Source organism: Arachis hypogaea, chromosome 12 (genome assembly GCF_003086295.3).
Source record: "Arachis hypogaea cultivar Tifrunner chromosome 12, arahy.Tifrunner.gnm2.J5K5, whole genome shotgun sequence".
Lineage (NCBI taxonomy): Eukaryota > Viridiplantae > Streptophyta > Magnoliopsida > Fabales > Fabaceae > Arachis > Arachis hypogaea.
Genome location: NC_092047.1, coordinates 115113143 through 115135783, shown reverse-complemented (window position 1 = coordinate 115135783; position 22641 = coordinate 115113143). Strand labels below are relative to the sequence as shown.

The following is a 22641-nucleotide window of genomic DNA, read 5'->3' as shown; positions in this document are numbered from 1 at the left end:
ATTAAACACAGCTATAAAAAAGATATTTTCATTAGACACATCCACAAACACACTTTTATGAAACACAATTATAAATCAGAGTTGACAAAAATTGGCAGATATGCTGTTGGTAACGTAGCGGAAGCATATGTTTTGTGATGCTAATTAAATGCAACTTGGTCGTCACCATCAGCCAAATGATCAGAGAGCATAATTTTAATTTCCCTTATCCAAAGTTCAATATTATTCAAACAAATATCTCAAGGGAATGAACTTTATTAGCAGCAAGTCTTTCCCTTTCCTAATCCATTCACCAATGAATAATTAATTTAGTCTTTTTTTTTTTTTTTGTGTGACCTTCTAGATTATGCAATTATGAAGTCCATTACTATCCTCAAACGTCAAACCAACCACTATAAATAAGACCTAATGAAATCTCAAAGTCCACACCAAGGAACAAAACACACAAAAGCCTTATATAGAACAACCATTGTATATTTTCTCTACCTTACATACTCTTTTTTTCCCAATTATATGGATAGAGTTAAGGATTTGGCATCAAAGAAGGCAGCAGTAATATTCACAAAGAGTTCATGTTGCATGTGCCATAGCATCACACAATTGTTCTATGAGCTTGGAGCAAGCCCTGCAGTTCATGAGCTTGACAATGATCCCTATGGAAGGCAAATGGAATGGGCCTTGAGAAGCTTGGGATGCAACCCTTCAGTCCCAGCAGTCTTCATTGGTGGAAAATTTGTAGGCTCTTCAAAAGATGTTATATCCCTCCATGTTGATGGTTCCCTCAAACAATTGCTCATGGATGCTAAAGCCATATGGTTTTAGTACCTACCTAACTAGCTTGCATCAACTAAATCTCTGTTTAAAGACGAAAATACAGATAAATTGGATAGGCATAAATCTATTTAGAAAAAGAGATAAAAAATATCTCTATTCTAAATAGATTTTTCAGTATTTATATTATTTAAAATACAAAAACAATAGAGACAGATTTTTCCGTCTCTATTGTCTCAATATATAATTCTGTATTTTTGTCGTAAAATATATGTCGAACAGAGTTTAAAAAGTCCATATAAATATATATAATAGTAGTAAGAAATTAAAAAGTTATGTATCAAATAGTAGAACATAAGTTAACCTTAGTTTTTTTTTTTTTTTTCTCTTTTAGGGATACCCCTTCTTTTTCTTGGGTGTCCTCTTTAATTTAAATTGTAATGAAAGAAAGTTTATATATATGAAAATATAGTCTTAGCTTGCTTTTTATGTATTTTTATTGTAGGTACATGTAGTGTTTAATTTTCTTTAAGTAGGTCTTCTAGAAATTTTATATCACACACACATATATTAGGAAAAGATAGAGATGCTTATTATAGCATATAGTTTCATTAAAACTTGAAATTTCAAAACCCATGGAAGAAAACATGCTTGAGTTACACTCTTTAATCTTGTATCCAATGTCACCATGAAATGTTCCTCCCAGAGGCCACTTTCCAAAGCATAATATATGAAGTCATCATTCAATCAATAATTCAATTGCAAGCGACTTGACATAAATAGAATAAAGTCTTTATTTGCTGAGTATAACTTTTTATGAATAAACAGAAAGTTTCTCATGAAATTCACCCACTCACTGAAAAGGAATAATCTTCATTCCTTGTGATAGGATTGCTACTATTGCTATAATATCAAGTCATCATAGTAGTCCAATTAGGGAACTAATTTTTTTAGCTAATTTCAGCAATTTTTTTTTTTATTTTTCTTTAATTCCTTTGTTCACAATCTTTTTTCTCATATTTTTTTTAACACGACACTTAGTATTACCACAATTTCATCTTTTGTCTTTAACCATTTTAAATTATAAATTTTAATTTCTGAAACCTAAATGCAAAATTTTAAATTAGCGTAAGTGTTAAAAGGGTAATTTTGATATTAAGAAAATTGATTAATATAAAATTTGGTTTCTATACATTTTCTATTAATTAAGTGCTATAAGCTACATAAGCTAATTTATAGGAAAAAGTATAAAAATTAATTTTTAAGTAATTAATATTAATTAAATTTTTTATTATAAAATTATTCTTTTATTTTAAAAAATTAAAATTTAGAATTTAGAATTTAAAAAACACGACCGATGTTAAATGAAAATAATGACTTCCGAAATGAACTCTATTTTTAAATTTAAAAATACTATTCGTATTTTAAAATCAGTCATTAAAATCAGTCATCAATGTATTTATATATAAATATATGTGTAATTTAATTTATTTTCAACGTGTATTTATATTTCAATATGTATTTTATACTTATAGCTGACTTTGTTAACTGATTTTGGTGTACATATGGTATAGTTATTTTAAATTTTTACAAAGCATCATTACATAGTTATATATGATGCATTTGACAATAATAAGCACGACCGCATCTAACACAACGTAACCGCGATCATAATAATTTAAAGCAATTTTATTCCTAACCATTCAATTTGGGTACCTGGTGCGACGGATAATCATCTTATTATTATAGGCTCATATACTTAGGGTTATTATATATATGCATGCATATATTGCAATAATACAATCTTTGTATCGAGTCAAGAACGTGCATGGCAACAAAAATGGAGGTGATGCTAAAACTTTCTGTGCCTCTCGCGCTATTCTTATTCGTCCATATCCACAAAACAAGATAATTTTGTTTTATTTCTATATAGATATAGGACGGGGACCATTTTCTAAATTAAATTAAATTTTATGCATGGGCACTACGTCTACTTGGTCAAGCAATAGCATCCCTAATATAATGAAGAAAATTCATACAACAATAGTTTTACAATTCAAATAGAATGGGTATGGTATATGACTTTTACAATTATGTTATATGTGTAACTAAAAATTAATCACTAAGTTAATTATTCATCATATGAAATATAATATATATTAAAAATAAAAAATATTTCAAAAATATGTGAAATATTACATATATTTTAATATTTACGTATAAATATGTGTAACTAGTTTTTTGTGTACTCATAATATTTTTGAATCTTTTGAGAGCTTCATTTTTGTATGGGAATAATGAAAAATATAAAGTCATATATTAATATTTAAATAATCAATTATTTATATATGTTACTAACGAAAAATGCATAGTACATTAATATCTCAACAAATAAATTGATTAGTACTATAATAACTAAAAATTTCATATTTTAATATATAAATTTATAGCTATATATGTCAAAAGTAGCTTTTGTTATATATAGGTAACAATTATATCTTTTAAGTAAATGCCTCTGAATATTAAATTTTACGTTTTATATTTACATTTTATTACTTTTAAATTTTTGTGTAATCTGTATTCTAATTTTTAAAATTTTTCTTTACTGTTTAATAATCTTTTATGATGTCCCAAATATTCCAGTTTAGAATGTCATCAAATTAATAACATAAAATACTCTTAATTAAAATAAGATAAAAACTCAACTATATAATCAATTTTATGTAAAATTAATAATAAAAAATTATAAAATAAAAATTTAATTAAATTAATTAAAGAATTTAATAATTTTCAACCATCAATTTTAATTTACTGCAGCTGAGTGCGTTAAGCTAGATTGTTTTTATGCTGGATTGCTGGTTCTTTATGATGAACAGCGTAATTACACAGTGGTAATGACACGTGTAACTCTTTTGTTCACTCGTTAAACGAAGGGAATCCATTTCTTATCAACGTGGAAAAATAACGCTAGAGTTTTATATATCTTGGGCTTCATTTATTAGGGTTTATAAACTCTACTTTCACACGTGTGTTAGAGCATCTCTACTCTCTAGTGAGATGTCACATTTTGGTAGGGCTATCAAACGGGCTAGTCCGGTCCATTTAGGGCCGGCCCATTAAGCCTGCGGGTTAAACGGACTAGCCCGTTTAAGCCTGCTCTATTTGCGGGCCATAATTTTTTAGTTAAACAGACCAGTCCGTTTATCATTTTATTTTATTTTTTGAAAAATATTTTGACAAAAAATACTACTTTTAGGTCAAAAACCATAAAAAATAATTTTTTTTAGTTGATGAGTCAGATTTTCGGATCGAATCGAAAGAAATATTAACTAAAAATACTATTTTTTTTAAAAAAAGTAAAAAAATTTAAACGGGCCACCCATTTAATCCGCGAACTAACCCGTTTAGCCCAAAATTTAAACAGAATTAATTTTATAGGCAAAACCCGCCCATTTAAACAAGTAGACGGACTGTCCCGATAGGTTTAGCCCATTTTAACTGCCTACATTTTGGATCTCAACTCTAACCTATTACTACTAGAAGACTGTTATATAAATTTCGATCAATATGTGAATACTTTTGACCACATATCTTAGGGGTGTGCATGGCCCGGCCTGGCTTGAAGACCCGGCCCTGTCTCGAACACTTTAGGGGCTAATTTGGTGTGATTTCATCGGGTCTAAGACCGGGTATGGTCTCAAAAATAGACCCGGTCATTATTTCGGGTCGGGTCTGGGCCATAGCTCGGGTCACCCGAAATCGGCCCAGTGGCCCGGTCATCATACATAATTAATATTTTGTTATTAGTGATGGATGATGGCTATTATTATGTGAAATTTAAGTGTTGTAAACCTTAATATTTTGTGTTATTAGTCATTATATATAAGACTATAAGTTAATATTTTATGTTTAAAATGCATAAGACTTTAGACTAATGCATAATCTTGTGTTATTTGTATTGATTTAAATATTTGGTGTTATTAGGCAATATTAGTATTGATTATCGTTATGCTTTAATTTTAGAGAAGAGTTGGTTCTTATTATATTTTTCTAAGTGAATTTTACTATGTCAAATAATGATTGGAGTCTTGGAAATTTGGATATTTTTATATGCTAACTTACAAGAAGGTATTAAGGTAATATAATGTTAACGGCCCGGTTTTCACCCGGTATAATCGTGGCCCGAAAGTGTATAGGTTTCATCGGGTCTAGGGTCGGGTTCGGGTCTAACAAATAGGCCCAGTATATATTTCGGGTCGGGTCTGTGTCACATTAAACCCGGTTTCACCCGGCCCATGCACACCCCTAACATATCTTACGTTTTTAAATTTTCAAAATTTAGCAACTTTTTTTTCATTGGACAACATTTTAATAAATACATAACATTTTATTCACTTTCATTCGATTTGGATAAATAATTTAATTATTTTTTTTTAAAAAATTAAAATATAAAAATTTATATTAAAAATAGTTTATAAATAAATTATTATATATTTAAGTAAATAATTTAATTAAACTCTTTTTAATAAATAAAAATGATAAAATAAATTTTTAAAAATAAAAAAAGTTATATTTTTTTACTTCTTTAAAAATTCTTAATAATTTTTCAAAAAATTAAAAGCATCTTTTAAAAACTGTTAGATGTTAATATAATTCAAAAAAAACAAAAGGTCATTTTTATCACTTCCCAAACAAACTCTTAGTTTCACTTATTATTTTTTGGTTTGTGTCTGCTTAGTTCCTTGACCTTGAATCCTTCAACATTAGTTGGATCATCAATGTTAGAACAAATTTAGGTACCAAGACAATGGCCCATTCAGATAATCTGGTTCACGTTGGGCCCGCTTTTTCTCAGACCCAAAAATATTTAAGAGGAGTAAGAATCTGTAAAAATTCTCGAGGAGAAATAAAAATACAAGTCCAAAAACTAGGAGCAAAAAAAGCTGAGCCCAATATATATATGGAAAAATCCGCAAACAGGAAATACAATACAAGTATATAATATAGTTGTAAAATCGGACCGAATCGGCCGACTGGTAAACTGGATCTCCAACCAATCCGATTCAATTCCAAGACTATTTAAAGACAAGAATCGGTAAGAATCGGTTAAAGTTAATAAAAATCAGTAAAAATCAGTAGAAATCAATCCAACCAAATCACTTATGAAAAATTTTAAAATATATGATTTAATTTTTTAATAGCAAACAAAATATATAATACATTTTTTCAATTTATAATGGTTATTTGAAAATTAAACTAAATAATGTTTGTATTTTTATTGTTGAAAAATTATATATCATTTTGTATGCTCTTCAATTTTTTTCTCAGAGTTTCTCTTAAATTTTGTTTCTGGAATTATGATAGGCCACAATTATAGTATATACGAAACCGACCTACATAATTTGATCATAATGTTATTGATAAATTCATAATTGTATTTGGAGTAAATAATCAAATTAGTCCCTGAAAGATAATTCGATCTCCGAATTGATCCCTAAAAGAATAAATTAATCAAAATTATCCCCCAAAAATTTAAAAATGGTCACGTTAGTCCTTTTGTCTATTATTTGACTAACGACGTTACCATTTACTTACCAGGCCGTTAGTGTGACATGTCAACAAAAGTTTCAACGGCGTCGTTTTCTTTGGTCACCCTTTACAACGCTTCATTTTTCATCCCTGTTTCGTTACATCTCTCTAATTCCATCCTTCTTCTGAAAACAAAACATCTCTCTAATCCCTTCGTCTTCGGTTCTCACCTCCACAAAGACGAAGCATTGAATGGCGACTATCAGCCTAGACCGACGACGACATTGTGTTGGAGTTGAAGGTGACCGGTTTGTGACAACCTTGGTCAAGCGAAGAGGGCACACCATTGCCTTGCGTGAGAGGTAGGTTACCTTTTTTTGTTATTTTCTGAGAGTGATTGTAGTTTTATCTCCTGACGAATGTGTTTTTATGATAGTTGGAAATCCATTGTTACTGTTTGTAATGTTAGGGTTTGAAAAATATGTTCAGGCTTAGGGCTTGCGTGGTGACCCATGAATGACTCTATTTTTCGAGATTTGAGAAAAATGTTTGTGCTCTGTATACCTGCATGTGTGTATTTTATTTTTGTAGTTGATGATGATTCTGCTTTGCTTGTTTTTTAAAAAATCTTCCAATAGTTCAGTGTGTTTTTGTTTTGGTTGCAGATGGAAGGTCCCCCTATGACCTTCGTATTTCACCATGGTGAAAAGTTCAAAACAGATGAATCAGGATATCTGTTTTACGAACCAGATAATACTGAAGTATTAATGGGTGTAGAAGCAGATACTCTAGATGTGTTTTTTGTGAAGAGATATTATAAGGAGTTAGGATATGCTGAGATGAACAATTGTTTGTGGAAGGTTCCTGGAACACGTCTCGACGATGGCTTGAGGAGGCTAGAAAATGATGCTGATCTGTTGGCATTGGTTAAGGACTGCAGGAGGAATCATCACCTGATAAACATATATTTTAAGCATGTAGTTTCTAAGCCACACGTGGTTGACTGCATGAGCGAGGATGATGATAATGTACTACAGTTGCCAACCATCCCTGAACCCCAATAGAAACTAAATAAGAACCACAATGAAGCAATATCTCAACCAGATTGGAAGACCACAAAAAAATCTCCTCAACCAAAAAGGAACAACTCTCAACCCACCAAGTTACCCTCTCCTCAACCCACACCTGAACCCAAACCTAAGCCCACACCAAAAATTATGTTAATCCTAGTTCACTTCATTTTAATTCTGTAATGCTAATCCTAGTTCACTTCATTTTAATTCTGTTTTTTCTGATTTGCTAAAATTATGTTATGATCAACAAAAATAGTGCATGTAGAGACTTTTGTAATACTAAAAAAAATGAACATGGCATATCAAAAGGTTTACTCAGAAGTTTGTTCATATATATACAATAACAACAAACTAAGAAGGTTCACAACATCCACAATTTCACAATAATTGCTTCACTTGGCACTAAAGAATACACACATAATCATAACCACCACAATCACAACTATTAATCCAAAATACAATTGCATCCTAAGTGCTCTAACTTCAGCTTCTAAGCTCATCATTCTCCATGATAGGTTATGGTTCAAGACAACAAGACCACTCTCCATTTCTGCATCAGTTTTAACATCTCCCTTTGCACTATCTAATCATTCATACTCATCATCCTCAACCCACCTAAAGTAATTACAGTAGTTGCCCTTCTGCAAAATATTAGGTTACAAAAATCTCAAAATCCCACACAAATAACTAAGAGCTTGAAGAAGACTATATTCATAACTCACCCAGTATCTTAGACAAACATGGAACAATCTATCTGGATTCTCTATTGTCCCAGATTTCTTGATCACTATCTTCAACCCACAAAAGCACACTTGGTCCATGTTCCTCCTCCGCCATCGCAGCGAAGAGCTCGAAGAATTACTTCCGTGTGATTGCGACAGTGGCCAACTGCGATCCCCACTTACCTACCCATGATGCAGTTCAACAACAATTTTGGCCTTTGTAGAATCAATTTGCTGCTGCAGCAACAATGGCATTTAACGAGAAGAAGGGATTAGGATTTACTCTCTCTAGGACTAATTTGACATAAATCTCTAAATATATCTTGTCATCAGCCATTATGCACCAACCTGTCATGCTGATATGACACACTAATGGCCACATAAGCAAGATTTAACGGCGTTACTGACGGAATGAATAAAGGGGAGACGGAAGGACTAACGTGACCATTTTTAAATTTTTTGGGGACAATTTTGATTAATTTATTTTTTCGAAAACCACTTTGGAGATCGAGTAATCTTTTAGGGACTAATTTAGCTATTTACTCATGGTATTGCAATAGAACCAAATTTATAATTGCAAAGACAACAAAAAACTTCGCATCATTGCACTATAATATATAATACACATCAATAAAATTATAATATTATCAATAACAGGATTAGAAATATAATTAGGTATTTATGTAAAACAGGCCGAACTGACGAACTAATAACCAACTGAAATCGCAAAAAAAAAAAGCAGATTAAGATAAAATTTTGAATTTGTCAAATCCGCACCGCTGAACTCACAAACTTTTTTTTCAAAGAAAATATTTCATTAATAAAATGAAATGAACTGTCCACTAGGGACTACACATAGGGGGTAATTTTGGAAAATATCCAATAAAGACTGTGATGTAATTGAATTACATTAATTAAGTAACTTTCTTAATTCCTCAGTAGAAGTTTCGTTCTCCTCTCTCTCACGAAGAACACCATGTCCAGTTCATCTTCTTCATCTCCTCTGCATGGATCGGCGAGCCGCGTCTACACACATTCAAGGTATCCTCCGATCTTTATTGAAGACCAATTCATTCCTTACTTTCCAGATCTGCCAGCACGGGTTTGCTGCTAGCTCTATATCACTTGAATAGTTGTGGCTTCTAAGTCTGGTTGCTTGTATGAACTCTAACCATCGCTTCTATAGTTTCATTTGTTGTGCAGAAACTTCAAGCTCTGCGAAGCTCCATGCTTCCACTGAGTTCGGACAGTCAAAAATCCAATTACCCACTGATTCTTCTTCCATTTGGCAGCGAATACACATCGGGTTAGAAGAAGCGATTCTAGAATGCAGCTTTTGGTTAACTGGTAACCCTTCATGAGCCATCTTTCAGATAAAATTTTTTACTCTAGGTTGGCTTTTCATCTTCCATATGTTCATCCAAAGCTCTTGTTGCTTGCATTGATCAGGGAGGAACTCCGCTGGAGGGTGGTAGAAGAGAAATGCTACTTGATAACCTGGCGCTACAGAATATCCGCCGTTGTTGGTCCGCATCCAGGTTAGTTTATCATCTCCTTCACAGATAGGAGTATTGATGATTGCTTCAGTGATTTCTGATTGAAAAATTTTTGCTATTTTATCCTGGTCCCAAGTTTTGTTAGGAAAAATTAGCTCTGAGACCCACTGAGGAATTTTATCAGTGTTTTGATTAGAAATAGACATAATTGCAGTGTAGTCATTGACCCAAGAATCTGTATGAATGTTCACCATATTTTCCTACCAATTTTTTAAATTTGTCCTTTTTCCAAGACTTTCTTGCCTTCCAAGACACTCCTCCAGCCCCATGATGGGTTATTCCCTGTCTCTGCTCTCAGAAAACTTGTGAACTTGTAGTATTTGCTCCTGTAGACTTTATAGTGAATTCGATTTAGTAAGTAGCCTCCAGCCTTGTTTTGCAAGCATTGTAAGGTTGAAAGCCTTTAAGTCTTTGAAATTTAGTCCTCCTTGATTTTTGGGTCTATATGTAATCTGCCAACTTATCCATTGCATTTTTCTCTCTCTACACTACAACAAAAACGCCATTTAGCGGCGATTTTGAACCGCCGCAATACATTTCGCGGCGGTTTCATGAAACACCGGAAGATAGGGCGCGGCAAAATGGATAGCGCCGGTTTTAGTCAACCGCTGGAATAACCGCCGCAGTATACCAAGGAAAATTGAAATTGCCCAATTTGCGGCGGTTACAAACCGCCGCTAAATGTCGAACATGAAGAAAACATATTATAGTTTTGCAGCGGTTTCAAAACCGCCGCCAAATTTAAATTTCCCATTAAATCCCAGTTCATAGTTATTAGAATCGAACCAACCGGTGGTCCAATGGTTCAACCGACTCAATCATTAAATCTGCGCCCACCAATAGACCCACAACATGTGGATCACTGTAGAATATCAATTCTATGTAAACCTTCCACAAATGAAGAAGGCAGGGCTCGAACCTGGAACCTGGAAGAAGGAAAAACTTTAACAATGTCATGTTACCACCAAGCCAAATGACTCTTCAATGTATATAGTGCTAATAATTATATAGATGATTGATTGGTTTTCATATAAAAATATTTTTATTCTATTTAGTATTTAATTTTGATAAAACATTAATTAATTTTGAATTTAGTTATTATGAATTCTTATATCTAAGAATACAAGTTAAGATTGTTATTAAAAAAAAATTTAATTTTTTATTTTAATAAATGCTCAACAAATCATTAAAATAAAAAATTTAAAATTTAAAATTATAATTTTGGTAAAATTATAAAGTTTTAAATTTTTAATGACTTGTGGAAAATATTTTTAATTATTAATTTTTCGCTAGGTCAATACAATGTTGAAGAGAAATTTTGATTTTTTATTATAAGAGTTATATTGATTCTCTTAATTTAATGATTTGGGTCGCAGGTTTACATGTTTATCTACTCTTAGAGTTTCCTGATTTATGTTTAGTAAGGCATAACTTCAAAGAAGAGTAACTTTAATATATGCTCGTTACAACTTTATTTTAACTTTATAAAACCAGCCTATGACTATATTTTCTTATTTTATATTTATGTTTGAATGCAAATTTAAATGACAATAAAGTAAACGAGAAAATCTTATTGGTAAATTTGTTCACATGAGTTAACATATATAGCTTATTTAATTTGTGAAATTTTTTACGTAAAACAGATCTAAAAAAAGTGTTACGAAATTAAGTAACAATGATTAAACCATATGTAGGCTAAAATAGTAGTCTTAAATTAACTAGATTATATCCAGATGGTTGTTATTAAAGGAAGGGAGCCACTTAGATAAAGACGCCTAAAACGTCTTTTTTAAAGATGTTTTTAAGAATTAAAATTCAATACATATAATTGATTAAACTACGTTATTTTTATCAAAATTAGATCAGATAAATTGATTTGGCCAAAAAATCAATAAATCCTACCTTAAACCGGTCTAAATTTATTTTTTTATTAAAAATAATTATAATATTTCTATTATAAAAATTGACTAATATATATATATATTCCTAAATTTTAATATTTTTTTCCTTTTTTTTTGTATCATTATAGGGTTAGAATTTAAGATTTTTAAAATTAAAAAAAATATAATAAAAATATTTTACTCATTTTCCATAATAAGATTATTGTAGTCTTTTTTTATAAAGAAATATTAATTTAAATCGGTTCAAGGTTTGGTTTATCAATTTTTTGACAAAATCAATTTGTCTAATCTTTGACAAAAATAATATAGTTTAATCAATTATATGTATTAAATGTTAGTTAATAACAAACATCTTTAAAAAAAGACGTTTTAAGCATCTTTATCAGAGTGTCTCCCTTAAAGAAAACCAATGAAATATGTCGTTATACGCATTTTGCGGCGGTTGGAATAAAAACCGCCGCAAAATGTAACATGACGAGTCACTTGACGTTACAGATAGCGGCGGTTCGCTGAAAAACCGCCGCCAAATACAATCCTTATTGAAGCATCGCCGCTAACCGCCGCGATATGCGCCGCAATATGTCATTTGGCGGCGGTTCAAGAAAAACCGCCGTTAAATACAATCCTGATTGCAGCCTTGTCTCTAACTGTCGCGATATGCGCCGCAATATGTCATTTGGCGGCGATTTTGTAAAACAGCCGCAAAATTTTCGTAAGTCTGTAAGATACTTGGCCACTTATACCCTCGTAGGTCTGTAAGATACTTAGTAAGCCTCGGCAATCTCCTTCTGTAGCTTTGCTAAATAAAATTGAATCATCTACAAAAAATAGATGAGTAATTTTGGGGCATCTGTGATTCAGTCTCAAATCAAAACTATCCTGTTTCTGTTCTCCTTTGTGGAGTAGATGGGAGAGACCCTCTGCACAAAATAGAAATAAGTAGGGAGAAAGAGGATCGCCATGACGCAACCCTCTACATGGTTTAAAATAACCATGTGGTTGACTATCCACAGTAACAGAGTAAGAAACCGTTGTCACACATTCTTTCATCCAATCTAGTCATTTATCGCAAAAATTTAACTTTTTCATCATTGCTCAAACAAAAGACCATTCGACTCTATCATAAGCCTTATTCATATCAAGTTTTAAAACTAGGTCGTCACACTTATTATATCTCTTATTTTTCAGAAAATGTATAAACTCGTGAACATAATTGAATAGGACGGACTAACATTATTTTTTTTTCTTAAAGGGTATTTTATTTTGTTTTGGAAGAATTTCTTAGATGAGATAAATTAGAATTAGAGTTCGCTCGGTTCCTCTTTTTCTTAGTTTATGTTAAAAAGTATAAAGTTCGATTATTATTATAAAAAAATAAAATAAACATAGAAGAGAGTAAAAATATCTATGTAGAATCACGCTGGCTTTGAATATAAAAAAAATTCTTAACCGAACAAGCATAATAGAAATATCACCAATAGAGAACTACCACCAATCCACCATCTCAATTTAAAACCTGCTTAATTACTAGTTACTACTAGTTATTTATATATAATAAGTGCCGATGCAAGTAATAACATAGAACATAAGTATATATATAATATATACTTAGCTTGTAGTAAGGGTGCATCTGATCTATGAGAGCCGAAATTGATGGGCGCAAAAACAAGAATCCCATGAAAGCCATCTTTGTCTCAACCTCTTTCTCTCTTTATGCATGTAAAGATTCAAATTCAAAGTGGGTTGATAATATAAGAATCTTCAATCTGGTATAAATTGACCAACACAATCCCGGTATTTACACTTTTGTTACCTTTTTGATAGAGAATGAATTGAAGCATTTTCTATTGTCATAAAGCACTAGTTTCTAACAAATGGTCGATGGACATACACGCCTTACGCAACAAAATTGAATAATGAATATATTGCACTATTGCTTCGTCATGTGACAAGATATTATTACTATTCATATTATTTTAGAGTTAATGTTCAAAAGCGTCGCTAAAAATTATGTGATCTTTAAAATCAAAAGATAAAATTAATTAAATTCATCCTCTAAAAATACCAGTCGCATTTATTCATTCGTCACTTCTGTAATTTACTAGTTTTAACTATTGACGAGTTGATATATTAAGTAGTCATGACATCACAACTCATACCTGACATATTTGATTTATTTTATTTTTTGAAAGACTAATATAAAAATTGAGTAATCTTTCGAAAGTATTAACTATTATTTTATTTCAATCTTTATTAAGGGTTCAAATTAAATTCTTCACATTTCACGGTTATGTTCTCATTGCATGTCTACTAACTTAGGCATATGCAAATAATATATGTCTCCCAACTTGTTCTTAGTCTAAATTAAAGTAGTCATATATACATACATGCACAATAGTCTTTGTCTCTAAAGTTTTTATTTGTTTATTCATTTATTATTTTCTTTCTTTACATGGCATCTAAAAAGCACAACCTCTTTTCTCTCCTCACATCAATGTGCTCAATTCAAAGCAAGCACTCTCTTTGCTACACCATGTCCCTATAAATAGCCTAGTATGTTGGTTCTCATTTCTCAAATAAAACTCAAAGCCTCTTATAAAATAATTTAAGAGTTCATTCCCAATTCTCCTCATTAGGCAACAAATAAACATTGTTCAACCACCCCATTTTTCATCATCCATTATATATAGGGTCAAATTCAAATACTATTTTGGATTTGATCTAATTGGTGTTTCAAGTGTTTCCAATTAGCCATATACAACAGTATAAGGTAATTAATTAATCTTGTAAAGCAAATGCAACTCTCATTTTACATTTAGTATTTGTTTTTTATTTATTTTCCTAGTTTCACCAACTATTATATTCTCTCCATTTAATTTTATCTATCACATCAATAAGACTCTTAATTTAATTATCACCATCAAAGTCATTTATAGATAGTTATTCTCTGTCAGGATATACAATATTATTTAGAGTTTAATTTTGATATATTAACCATATAAAAAATATTATACGGCCATTCAATTAAATTTATGTGTTTAGATTATTTTTAAATAATAAATTTAAAAATTAGTTATTTTTATTAATATAACAGATAATATATAATTAATTATCTTTTATTTATGTAAACTTTTTTACACTAACATTATTCCATGAAAATTCAAAAATCTAAATTTTGATTTCTTTATTTATCTTGAGACAGATAAATTGAAATATCAAGATCATGGAGAAGGTAACAAGGTTGGCATCTGAAAAGGGAGTGGTGATATTCACAAAGAGTTCATGTTGCCTATGCTATGCTGTGAACATTCTGTTCCAAGAACTTGGGGTGAACCCAACAATTCATGAGATTGATAAGGACAATGAAGGAAGAGAAATGGAAAAAGCCATAACAAGGCTTGGTTGCACTGCACCTGTCCCTGCAGTGTTCATCGGAGGCAAGCTTGTGGGCTCCACCAATGAAGTTATGTCCCTTCATCTTAGTGGCTCCCTCATCCCACTCCTCAAGCCATATAGTGCTACTTTATCTTGAACAAATTAATATTCTATTAATTAATTAATTAATGTCCCATATTTGATTATGTACCTTAATTAGTTAATTAGCTTATTGTACAAGAAGGAGAATAATGGCTCAAATCATATATAGGGTGTTGTAGTGATGATGAGCTTAATTACTTTTAATTAATTAACTATTATTGTTAATTAGTTTATATATATTATTATGAAGTGGGTTAATTTCTAGCTATCTGATCTCTTCTAGCCAAATTGATCATGTTATATATAGCCATATTACAATGTAATGTGCTAAATATTCTTAATGAAGTTTATTTTATGTGTACTTGTGTTGTTCTTGTGCTACGTACTACAAGTAAAATACTATTAATTAATTACGACTATATTTAGTGTACACTACTAAAATTAGTTATTAGTGTAAAATATATATTAAATATAAAAAAAATTGAAAAAAATACGTATAAAAGAGTTTGTCATCAACAATAATACACACTAAATTAAAGTTTATAAATATCGAAAATACATTTCAAAGACTAATTTTGATAAACAAAAGTACTATGTTTGTAGTGATTATGTAAGACTTAGAGTATACTTTTGTCCAAAAAAAAATAATTTCTGGAGTGTATTTTGATATTTATAATTTTTGGTGTATATTTTTGTCCCTTCTAAATTATTTTATTTGTATTTTTGTCTATTTACTCAATATAAAATATATATTAAAATAAATTAAATTATATATATATTTATATATAAATATATAATAACTGATTTTGATATCCACACAGCATATAACATTTTTGTTAAATATAATACTTGTAACATAGATATCATGTTAACATAAACTTGAAGCCATCCTCGGAGCATGCTTATGCATGAAAATATCTACACGCAATAATACTGTGTCCATTCTCTTTTGCTTTAAAATGCAATATATATATATATTATTTGTAGAGACAATAATATTCTCATGGCTGGAGATCAGATCTCTATATGCAAAGTGAATAATAATAATAATAATAATAATAATAATAATAATAATAATAATAATAATAATAATAATAATAATAATTCAAAAAGCTTGAGTAGAAAATAAAAAAAAAAATTCAAAGTAGGCTAAAATTATCAATTTTTTAATTTGTGCTAGAATAATTAAATATACTTATGAATATTACATACATAAAATTATAAATACCGTTAAGTTAAATAAAATAACTTTAAATTTTATCTCTCTAACATTATCATAATAATTCATCAAAAGAACGTTAGCAGCATAAAAATTTAAAGAGAAAGTCTAGGGGCAACAATTTTTATGTTTTGTGATCAATACTTAACCATCAAAAGAAAAATGAGTGATCTCTCACCATTAAATATAATTTCACACCATTAAAAATACTATTAATGACCAATTAATAGTTACAAAACATAAAAATTACTAGCTCCTAGCACTCCTCAAATTTAAAACACAATAATGTAGTTTTACCTGTCTCCATCTTCCATCTGCGCATGCATCATAAAGGCCAAACTTTCTGTATTCTCTCTGTGTATGGTTGTTTTTTTCATTTTTTATTTTTGCTATCATTCTCTTATGAAATTCATGAATCTAATGGAATTAATTCTCTTAGCTTACTCTATAGCTTACCTTAATTGCACTCATCAGAATTACTAAATTGTTACATAGAAAACATATGGTTAAAGTAGGAGACAGGAATTAATCATGGAATTGAGTCATTTACTATTATTAGATAGTGTAAAGTAATAACACTTTGTTCTAGATTTAGGAACATATATAATAATTATTTCTTCTATATATAAGGCTTGATTGGCCCTCTATATACATCTCCTTTTCAGGGGTAGCACCTAGCAGCACTAAAAGTGGGTTGTTGCATAATATAATGTATATATACACACTGTTTAGTCATTTTACTTTACTAGTAATAACACTACCTAGTAAGTTAATTAGTAATTTTTCCCTCCTTAATTATATAAAAAAAGAAGTTAAAAATGTTTAGTTACACAATGATGGAAAAATGACATGAAAACGTCAACTATCGAATTACAACAAAAATCATAGAGGGCAATTCGTTTACTCATTTAAAAGGGCAAATTTTTGCTTTTAATATCAGATTCATTTAAATTTCGAGTTGACACCAATTAATTCAAAAAAAATAGCAAGCTAAACGAATTAGTCTGTGGACTAAATCAAGCAGTCTATTTATTTATTTATTTATTTGTATGCTTTTCAAAATAATTCAGCACTTTTTGTTTTTTGATATAGTCAAAAAATTTGACCCACATACTAAAAAAATTCCGTTTATTTAAAGTTTTTGGTTCAAAAATAGTTATTTTCACTAAAATTTAATTATTTATTCAAAAACAAAATATAAAAAATAAACAGGTCAATTGGTATAATTCATTAAGCCGACATAAATGGTCTGAACGTGAAAATTAAAACTCATGAATAAACAATAAAAAATAAATGAATTAACCCATATAACCCACAAGTTTAAGAATGGATTACATTAAACTGTCTCGTTTGACCGTCTTAAATATAGCAACAGTGTAATTAGATATCTTTAAAAATTATCCATCATTCAACTTTTAAAAAAAATTAAAAAATAAATAACTTTTCATAAAAAAATAAATAACTTCCTATAAAAATGAATATTTAAATAATTAATTAAATAATATTATTTAAATTAAAAGATTGACTAAAGGTTGAAAATTTAAAGGACAAATAGCATTTTTCATATAGCAAATAAAAACACCGATGGTTTTGATTAATATAACCGATAAATGTGTACTATTTATGTATGTTTACTTATTCTTTAAATTATTTAGATGAATGATTTTATAGTATAATATTAAAATTTTTATGATAAAAAAATTTAAAAATTGATCCTATTGTTCTAAAAAACTTTAGAGTTTGATTTTTATTATTTTTAAAAGTTTTTGACATAGAATTTTAAGAATAAAAAAAGGTATATGTATAATTATGCTTCAAATTCAAAAAAGTTATTGCATGTGGTATATTTTATGTAAATTTATTTATGTATTTTTTATTTATTAATTTAAATTTTTGAAATAAATAATTTTATGATGAGAATAATGAAAATCAAACTGAGTAGCAATCTCACCAACTTCACCAATAAAGATACCCTTCTTGCAAATAAATCTAAAAATAAATTTGTAAACATTTTTTATTACATATGAACGATGAGGTTTGAACTTCATTTAAATCCCATGCATGTTGAGAAATTAGAAAAATACAATAATCCTAACGACTAAATACACTCATAAAAATTAATTAGCTTTATGAAAGTTGTAACCTACCTTTAATAAACTTGTAAATTTTATTCCTTACTAAAACAGTCACTAATAACACTGTGTAGCAATATGGTACTGTAACCAAAGAAAGGAATATGAAGACTTGGAAAAAATGTTTCAGAGCAGAATATAATCTTAGGATTGCATACAAAAATAAATAAGAAAAAAGAATTTAACTTTTCCATCTTTTTTGCGTTGTCCATATATATATATATATGTTCTGAAAAAAGCTAACAGTGAAGCTCTTGTCTTTCAAATACAGAGTGCTTCGATTCTTCAAACTTTATACCCGAAAAGAAAGGTGGTATTATATTCCTTACCTTTCTTCTTTGCTTAATTAGATTTTCTTTTATTCTCTTCTTTTCGCCCTCCCTCGCCAGCACCACCACCAGTTCTATATCCAATGATATATAGATTATTATTTGAATTTTTTTTTACCCAAACGGTATTCCCCAACCTGATAGGTTAAAGACTAATAATCCGTCGCAGATTTGAGCTCCATTTAAGGATCTGCCACTGGCCAATGAGTTGCTGCATGCACAAAGCGGGGTTCGAACTTCCAACACTTGCTTAAGCGGACGAGTAAGCTGACCACTCGACAAATCCAAATTGGTTTATTTGAAAATTAATAAGTCTTTCTTAATATACTATTAATTACTAAATATTCTAATTGTGGTTTTATTGAATAGAAGATGGGATCAGCTGAATTTAAAAATAAATAAAATTGACAATTTTTTTCCATCAAATATATTTACGATCATTTTTTATGTTTTACATTATTTTATACCTTTTACAAATGCAAATGCAAATATTAATGCTTTTGGAACAAAGAAGTAAGAAGTACAATATTTTTTAAAAGTTGATATAAAAAAAAACAAAAAATATCAGATTTTAATCTAAATTATAAATTCAATTCTAAACCTAACTTAAGTTTAAATTATTGATATAAAATATTAATAAATAAAAAATCATGAGTTATTTAATTAACAAAGAGCACAATACTCCTAGTTTAATAACAAACGTTTAAGGATGTGTCTTTATTTTACAAACAATAATTAATAATTAAAATTGTTAATTGGTGGAAATTCAGATACAATCGACTTCACGTGAAGTTGATAATTGAGAGTCGTTAGATGATTTGATTGATTTGACTAAATTTTTATCTAATAGTTTTCAACTATCAACTTTACGTGAATTGAAGTCGACTGCACCTGAATTTGCACCTTGTTAATTATTTGTTGGTGAGAAATCACATCGTGGCTAAGAGTGTCCACAAAAGAATAAAGTTAAAAAGCAAATCCAAAATAAAATCTATCGCTCGCTGCCTTGAATCTTGATCCTTTAATTTGTAGGGGGAGAAGACATTTTTCTTAAATGTTTTTATGGTTCAAAATTAATTGTATCTATTCTCTCTTTCTCCTTTTTCACTAATTTTATTAACTATATATTTATTATTTTGATTTAAAAAAATATTTTGAAGTTTATCTTCGCAAAAAATAATCTGTGTACTACTACTACTACTATTATTATTATTATTATTATTATTATTATTATTATTATTATTATTATTTTGCTAAGCAGACAAGGAGGTGTAAGGTGATGATAAATGAATCAAATCAGCTAGTTTGCCCGAATCCTTTGTAACAGGCTGGTTTTCCAACAACTTGGGAAAATAATATACCTGTCAGCATGTACCTAAAGCACAGGTCAATTTTCTCATCAGAAGTAGCTCAACTTATGGAAGTGACTCATCACAAAACCAAACTTGTCAATTTTAATGTCACGGGCCATTGCAAAATATGATTATTTATTTATTTATTTAGTTTTGTTTTGCACTTGATGTTAATACTAATACCCATTTTAGTTATCATTTTTAAAATTTTATTGTGAAAACCATTTTAATATTTAAATTCTGATATTTTATAGTATTAGTATAGTAAAAAAGTTAAGTTTTTATGGATTTTTTAAATAACTAAATTAAATGTTCTATTTACTTAAATATGTAGTTTATTAGAAATATTTACCAATTTGTATCGTATTATTTATCTTGTTTACACCGTAAACGAATACAAACGAGATAGGTCAAGCTTTTTTAAAATTATATTTTGGATGTAAATGAAATATGTGTAAAAATTTTAATTGGTCGTTATATTTTGCTATAAATAAGATATATGTATATTTCATTGTAAACAATATATGAGTATTTATAGTTAAAAAATATAATTTAAAAAAATTTATGATATAATTTAGCTCAATTTATAAAATAAAAATTAATATAATTTATTATTATTTAGATCAAATTAGACCGATTTATCCATAATTTTATTTATTACTATTTAAAATATTTTCTATTTGGTTTTTTTGGACATTCATCCCGTTGTCTAATAAAAAAAAAATTGTTCTAACATAATTCAAATATCTTGATATGAATTATCTAATAGTTGGAGCCTTGGAGGGAGAAGCACAACAATTGTTCAGTTAAGGGCATAATATTGCGGCTAATTTTTTTTTATATTGCATAAATATATGTGTAATACATTGTTATGGGAAGATTAGGTGTTTTTTTTTTATATGGTGTTTTATTCAAATCGGACGGTCCGATTTGTTTGGAAAAAAAAGTAAAGTACAAATCGGAGGGTCCGATTTGTTTGATAAAAAAAAAACTACAAATCGCATGGTCCGTTTTGTATTTTTAATTTTTTTTTTATTTTTTGAAATAGAAATCAGACGGTCCGATTTCAACAGTAAATTTTTTTTTTATTTTTAAAAACACAAATCAGATGGTCCGATTTGTGATTGTTAATTTTAAAAATAAAACAAATCGAAGGGACCGATTTGTTCACACCATAGCAATGAAAAACTCATCTCTTCTCTCATCATTGTGAGATACACTCAGCTCTCCCCCACACAAAAAATAATGATCTCTAATATTGCATGTAGATTTTAACCCTTGCAAGTGGATGATGGATTCAAGGGAACTCTTCCGTGGGACCACAAAGTAAACTAAAACACAGTATTTTCCTCCCCTTATTTTATAAAATAAGAGTCATTTACATGATTACATAAATGTGATTGATTGGTGTTCCGAGATTATATTAGTATTTCGATGTATAAGTTAATAAGGATTTTAGACAAATTTAAATAAATTTAGATTGAAAAATATGAGTTTAACGGCATATTTATACAATAAAAAAGATAATTTTAGTTTGTTATCTTAATCTTATTATCTTTTAGTAATTTATTTACTCATAATAATGATGGATGGTTATTTTTTTTTTTGAGAAAAATTTAAACCAATCTCTGACAATTACCTCAAAAAATAACGAGGTCTTTGACAAAAAAAAAAAATACCCAACCTGGTCCCTGAACTTTACTTTTATGGGACTGATTAGCCCTTGTGCCAAAAAAAGTGAATGTTATTTTTTTTGACACAGGGGTTAATCAGTCCAAAAAAAAAAAGATTAGGAACCGGGTCGGGTGTTTTTTTTTCTTGAAGACCTCGTTATCCTTTCAAAATAATTGTGAGAGATCGGGTAGGGTATTCTTTTTTTGTTTAGAAGTTATTGAGATCTCATATTTTAGGTGAATTTGTAGGTATAGTTAAAATTCTATAGTCTATACATATGTCGGATATATTAAGTCGGATAATACGATAAAATAAACTTAAATTTGATTCTTGTAGATTGAGCTTTATTCATTTTAGATTTGACTCTTTTTTTTTTTTGTGCTAGAATATAAACAATTAACATATAATATAATAATTTAAAAATTTACTTTAGGCTAACAAAAAATTTAGTGAATAAAACTTTTGATATTAAATTTATCTATAAAAGAAAAAAATTTTGTGATATATCTTTCAAAAGTCAAAGTGAATTTACATTAACTATCCAAAAGAAAAAAATAGGTGATACTACATGTATTGTTTGAAGATTACACTAATTAATGTCAGACATATTTTTTTAAGATTTTTTTTCAAAAAAAAAAAATCAAGCTTTTTAGAGACTATAATAAGATATATAATGTCATCATATACTTTTTTATAGATCAGAAGGTAGTTTACTAAATTTTAAATATTAAAAATTTATAATATTGTAGGGATTAAATATATTAATTATATTTATAACATTTATATGGGTGATAAACTGATAATAATAAGTTATTCTATTTCATCTACCTGTAACTTAAGGTAGTTCAGATACTCCTATTTGAAGGTGAGGTAATGCCTTACGTTTTTTTATTAGTGGACAAAAAT

The 22641-nt window shown here is 28.9% G+C and overlaps 2 protein-coding genes across 3 annotated transcripts; both read left to right on the top strand.

Moving 5' to 3' along the window:
* The first annotated feature begins 413 nt into the window (after positions 1 to 413).
* Positions 414 to 1260, top strand: LOC112729449 (glutaredoxin-C11). Its single transcript, XM_025779641.3, has one exon. It carries the CDS (start codon positions 514 to 516, stop codon positions 820 to 822), a length of 309 nt encoding a protein of 102 aa, XP_025635426.1. The 5' UTR covers positions 414 to 513; the 3' UTR covers positions 823 to 1260.
* A 12922-nt stretch (positions 1261 to 14182) lies between these two features.
* LOC112728497 (monothiol glutaredoxin-S11) lies at positions 14183 to 15390 on the top strand. 2 transcript variants are annotated; one of them, XM_072209873.1, is made up of 2 exons: positions 14183 to 14322; positions 14755 to 15390. In XM_072209873.1, the coding sequence occupies exon 2, from the start codon at positions 14776 to 14778 to the stop codon at positions 15082 to 15084; it is 309 nt and encodes a 102-aa protein (XP_072065974.1). In that variant the 5' UTR covers positions 14183 to 14322; positions 14755 to 14775; the 3' UTR covers positions 15085 to 15390. The 2 variants fall into 2 exon arrangements, with proteins under 2 accessions (XP_072065974.1, XP_025634437.1); XM_025778652.3 differs by having other exon boundaries at positions 14184 to 14322; positions 14751 to 15390.
* The last annotated feature ends 7251 nt before the right edge of the window (positions 15391 to 22641 follow it).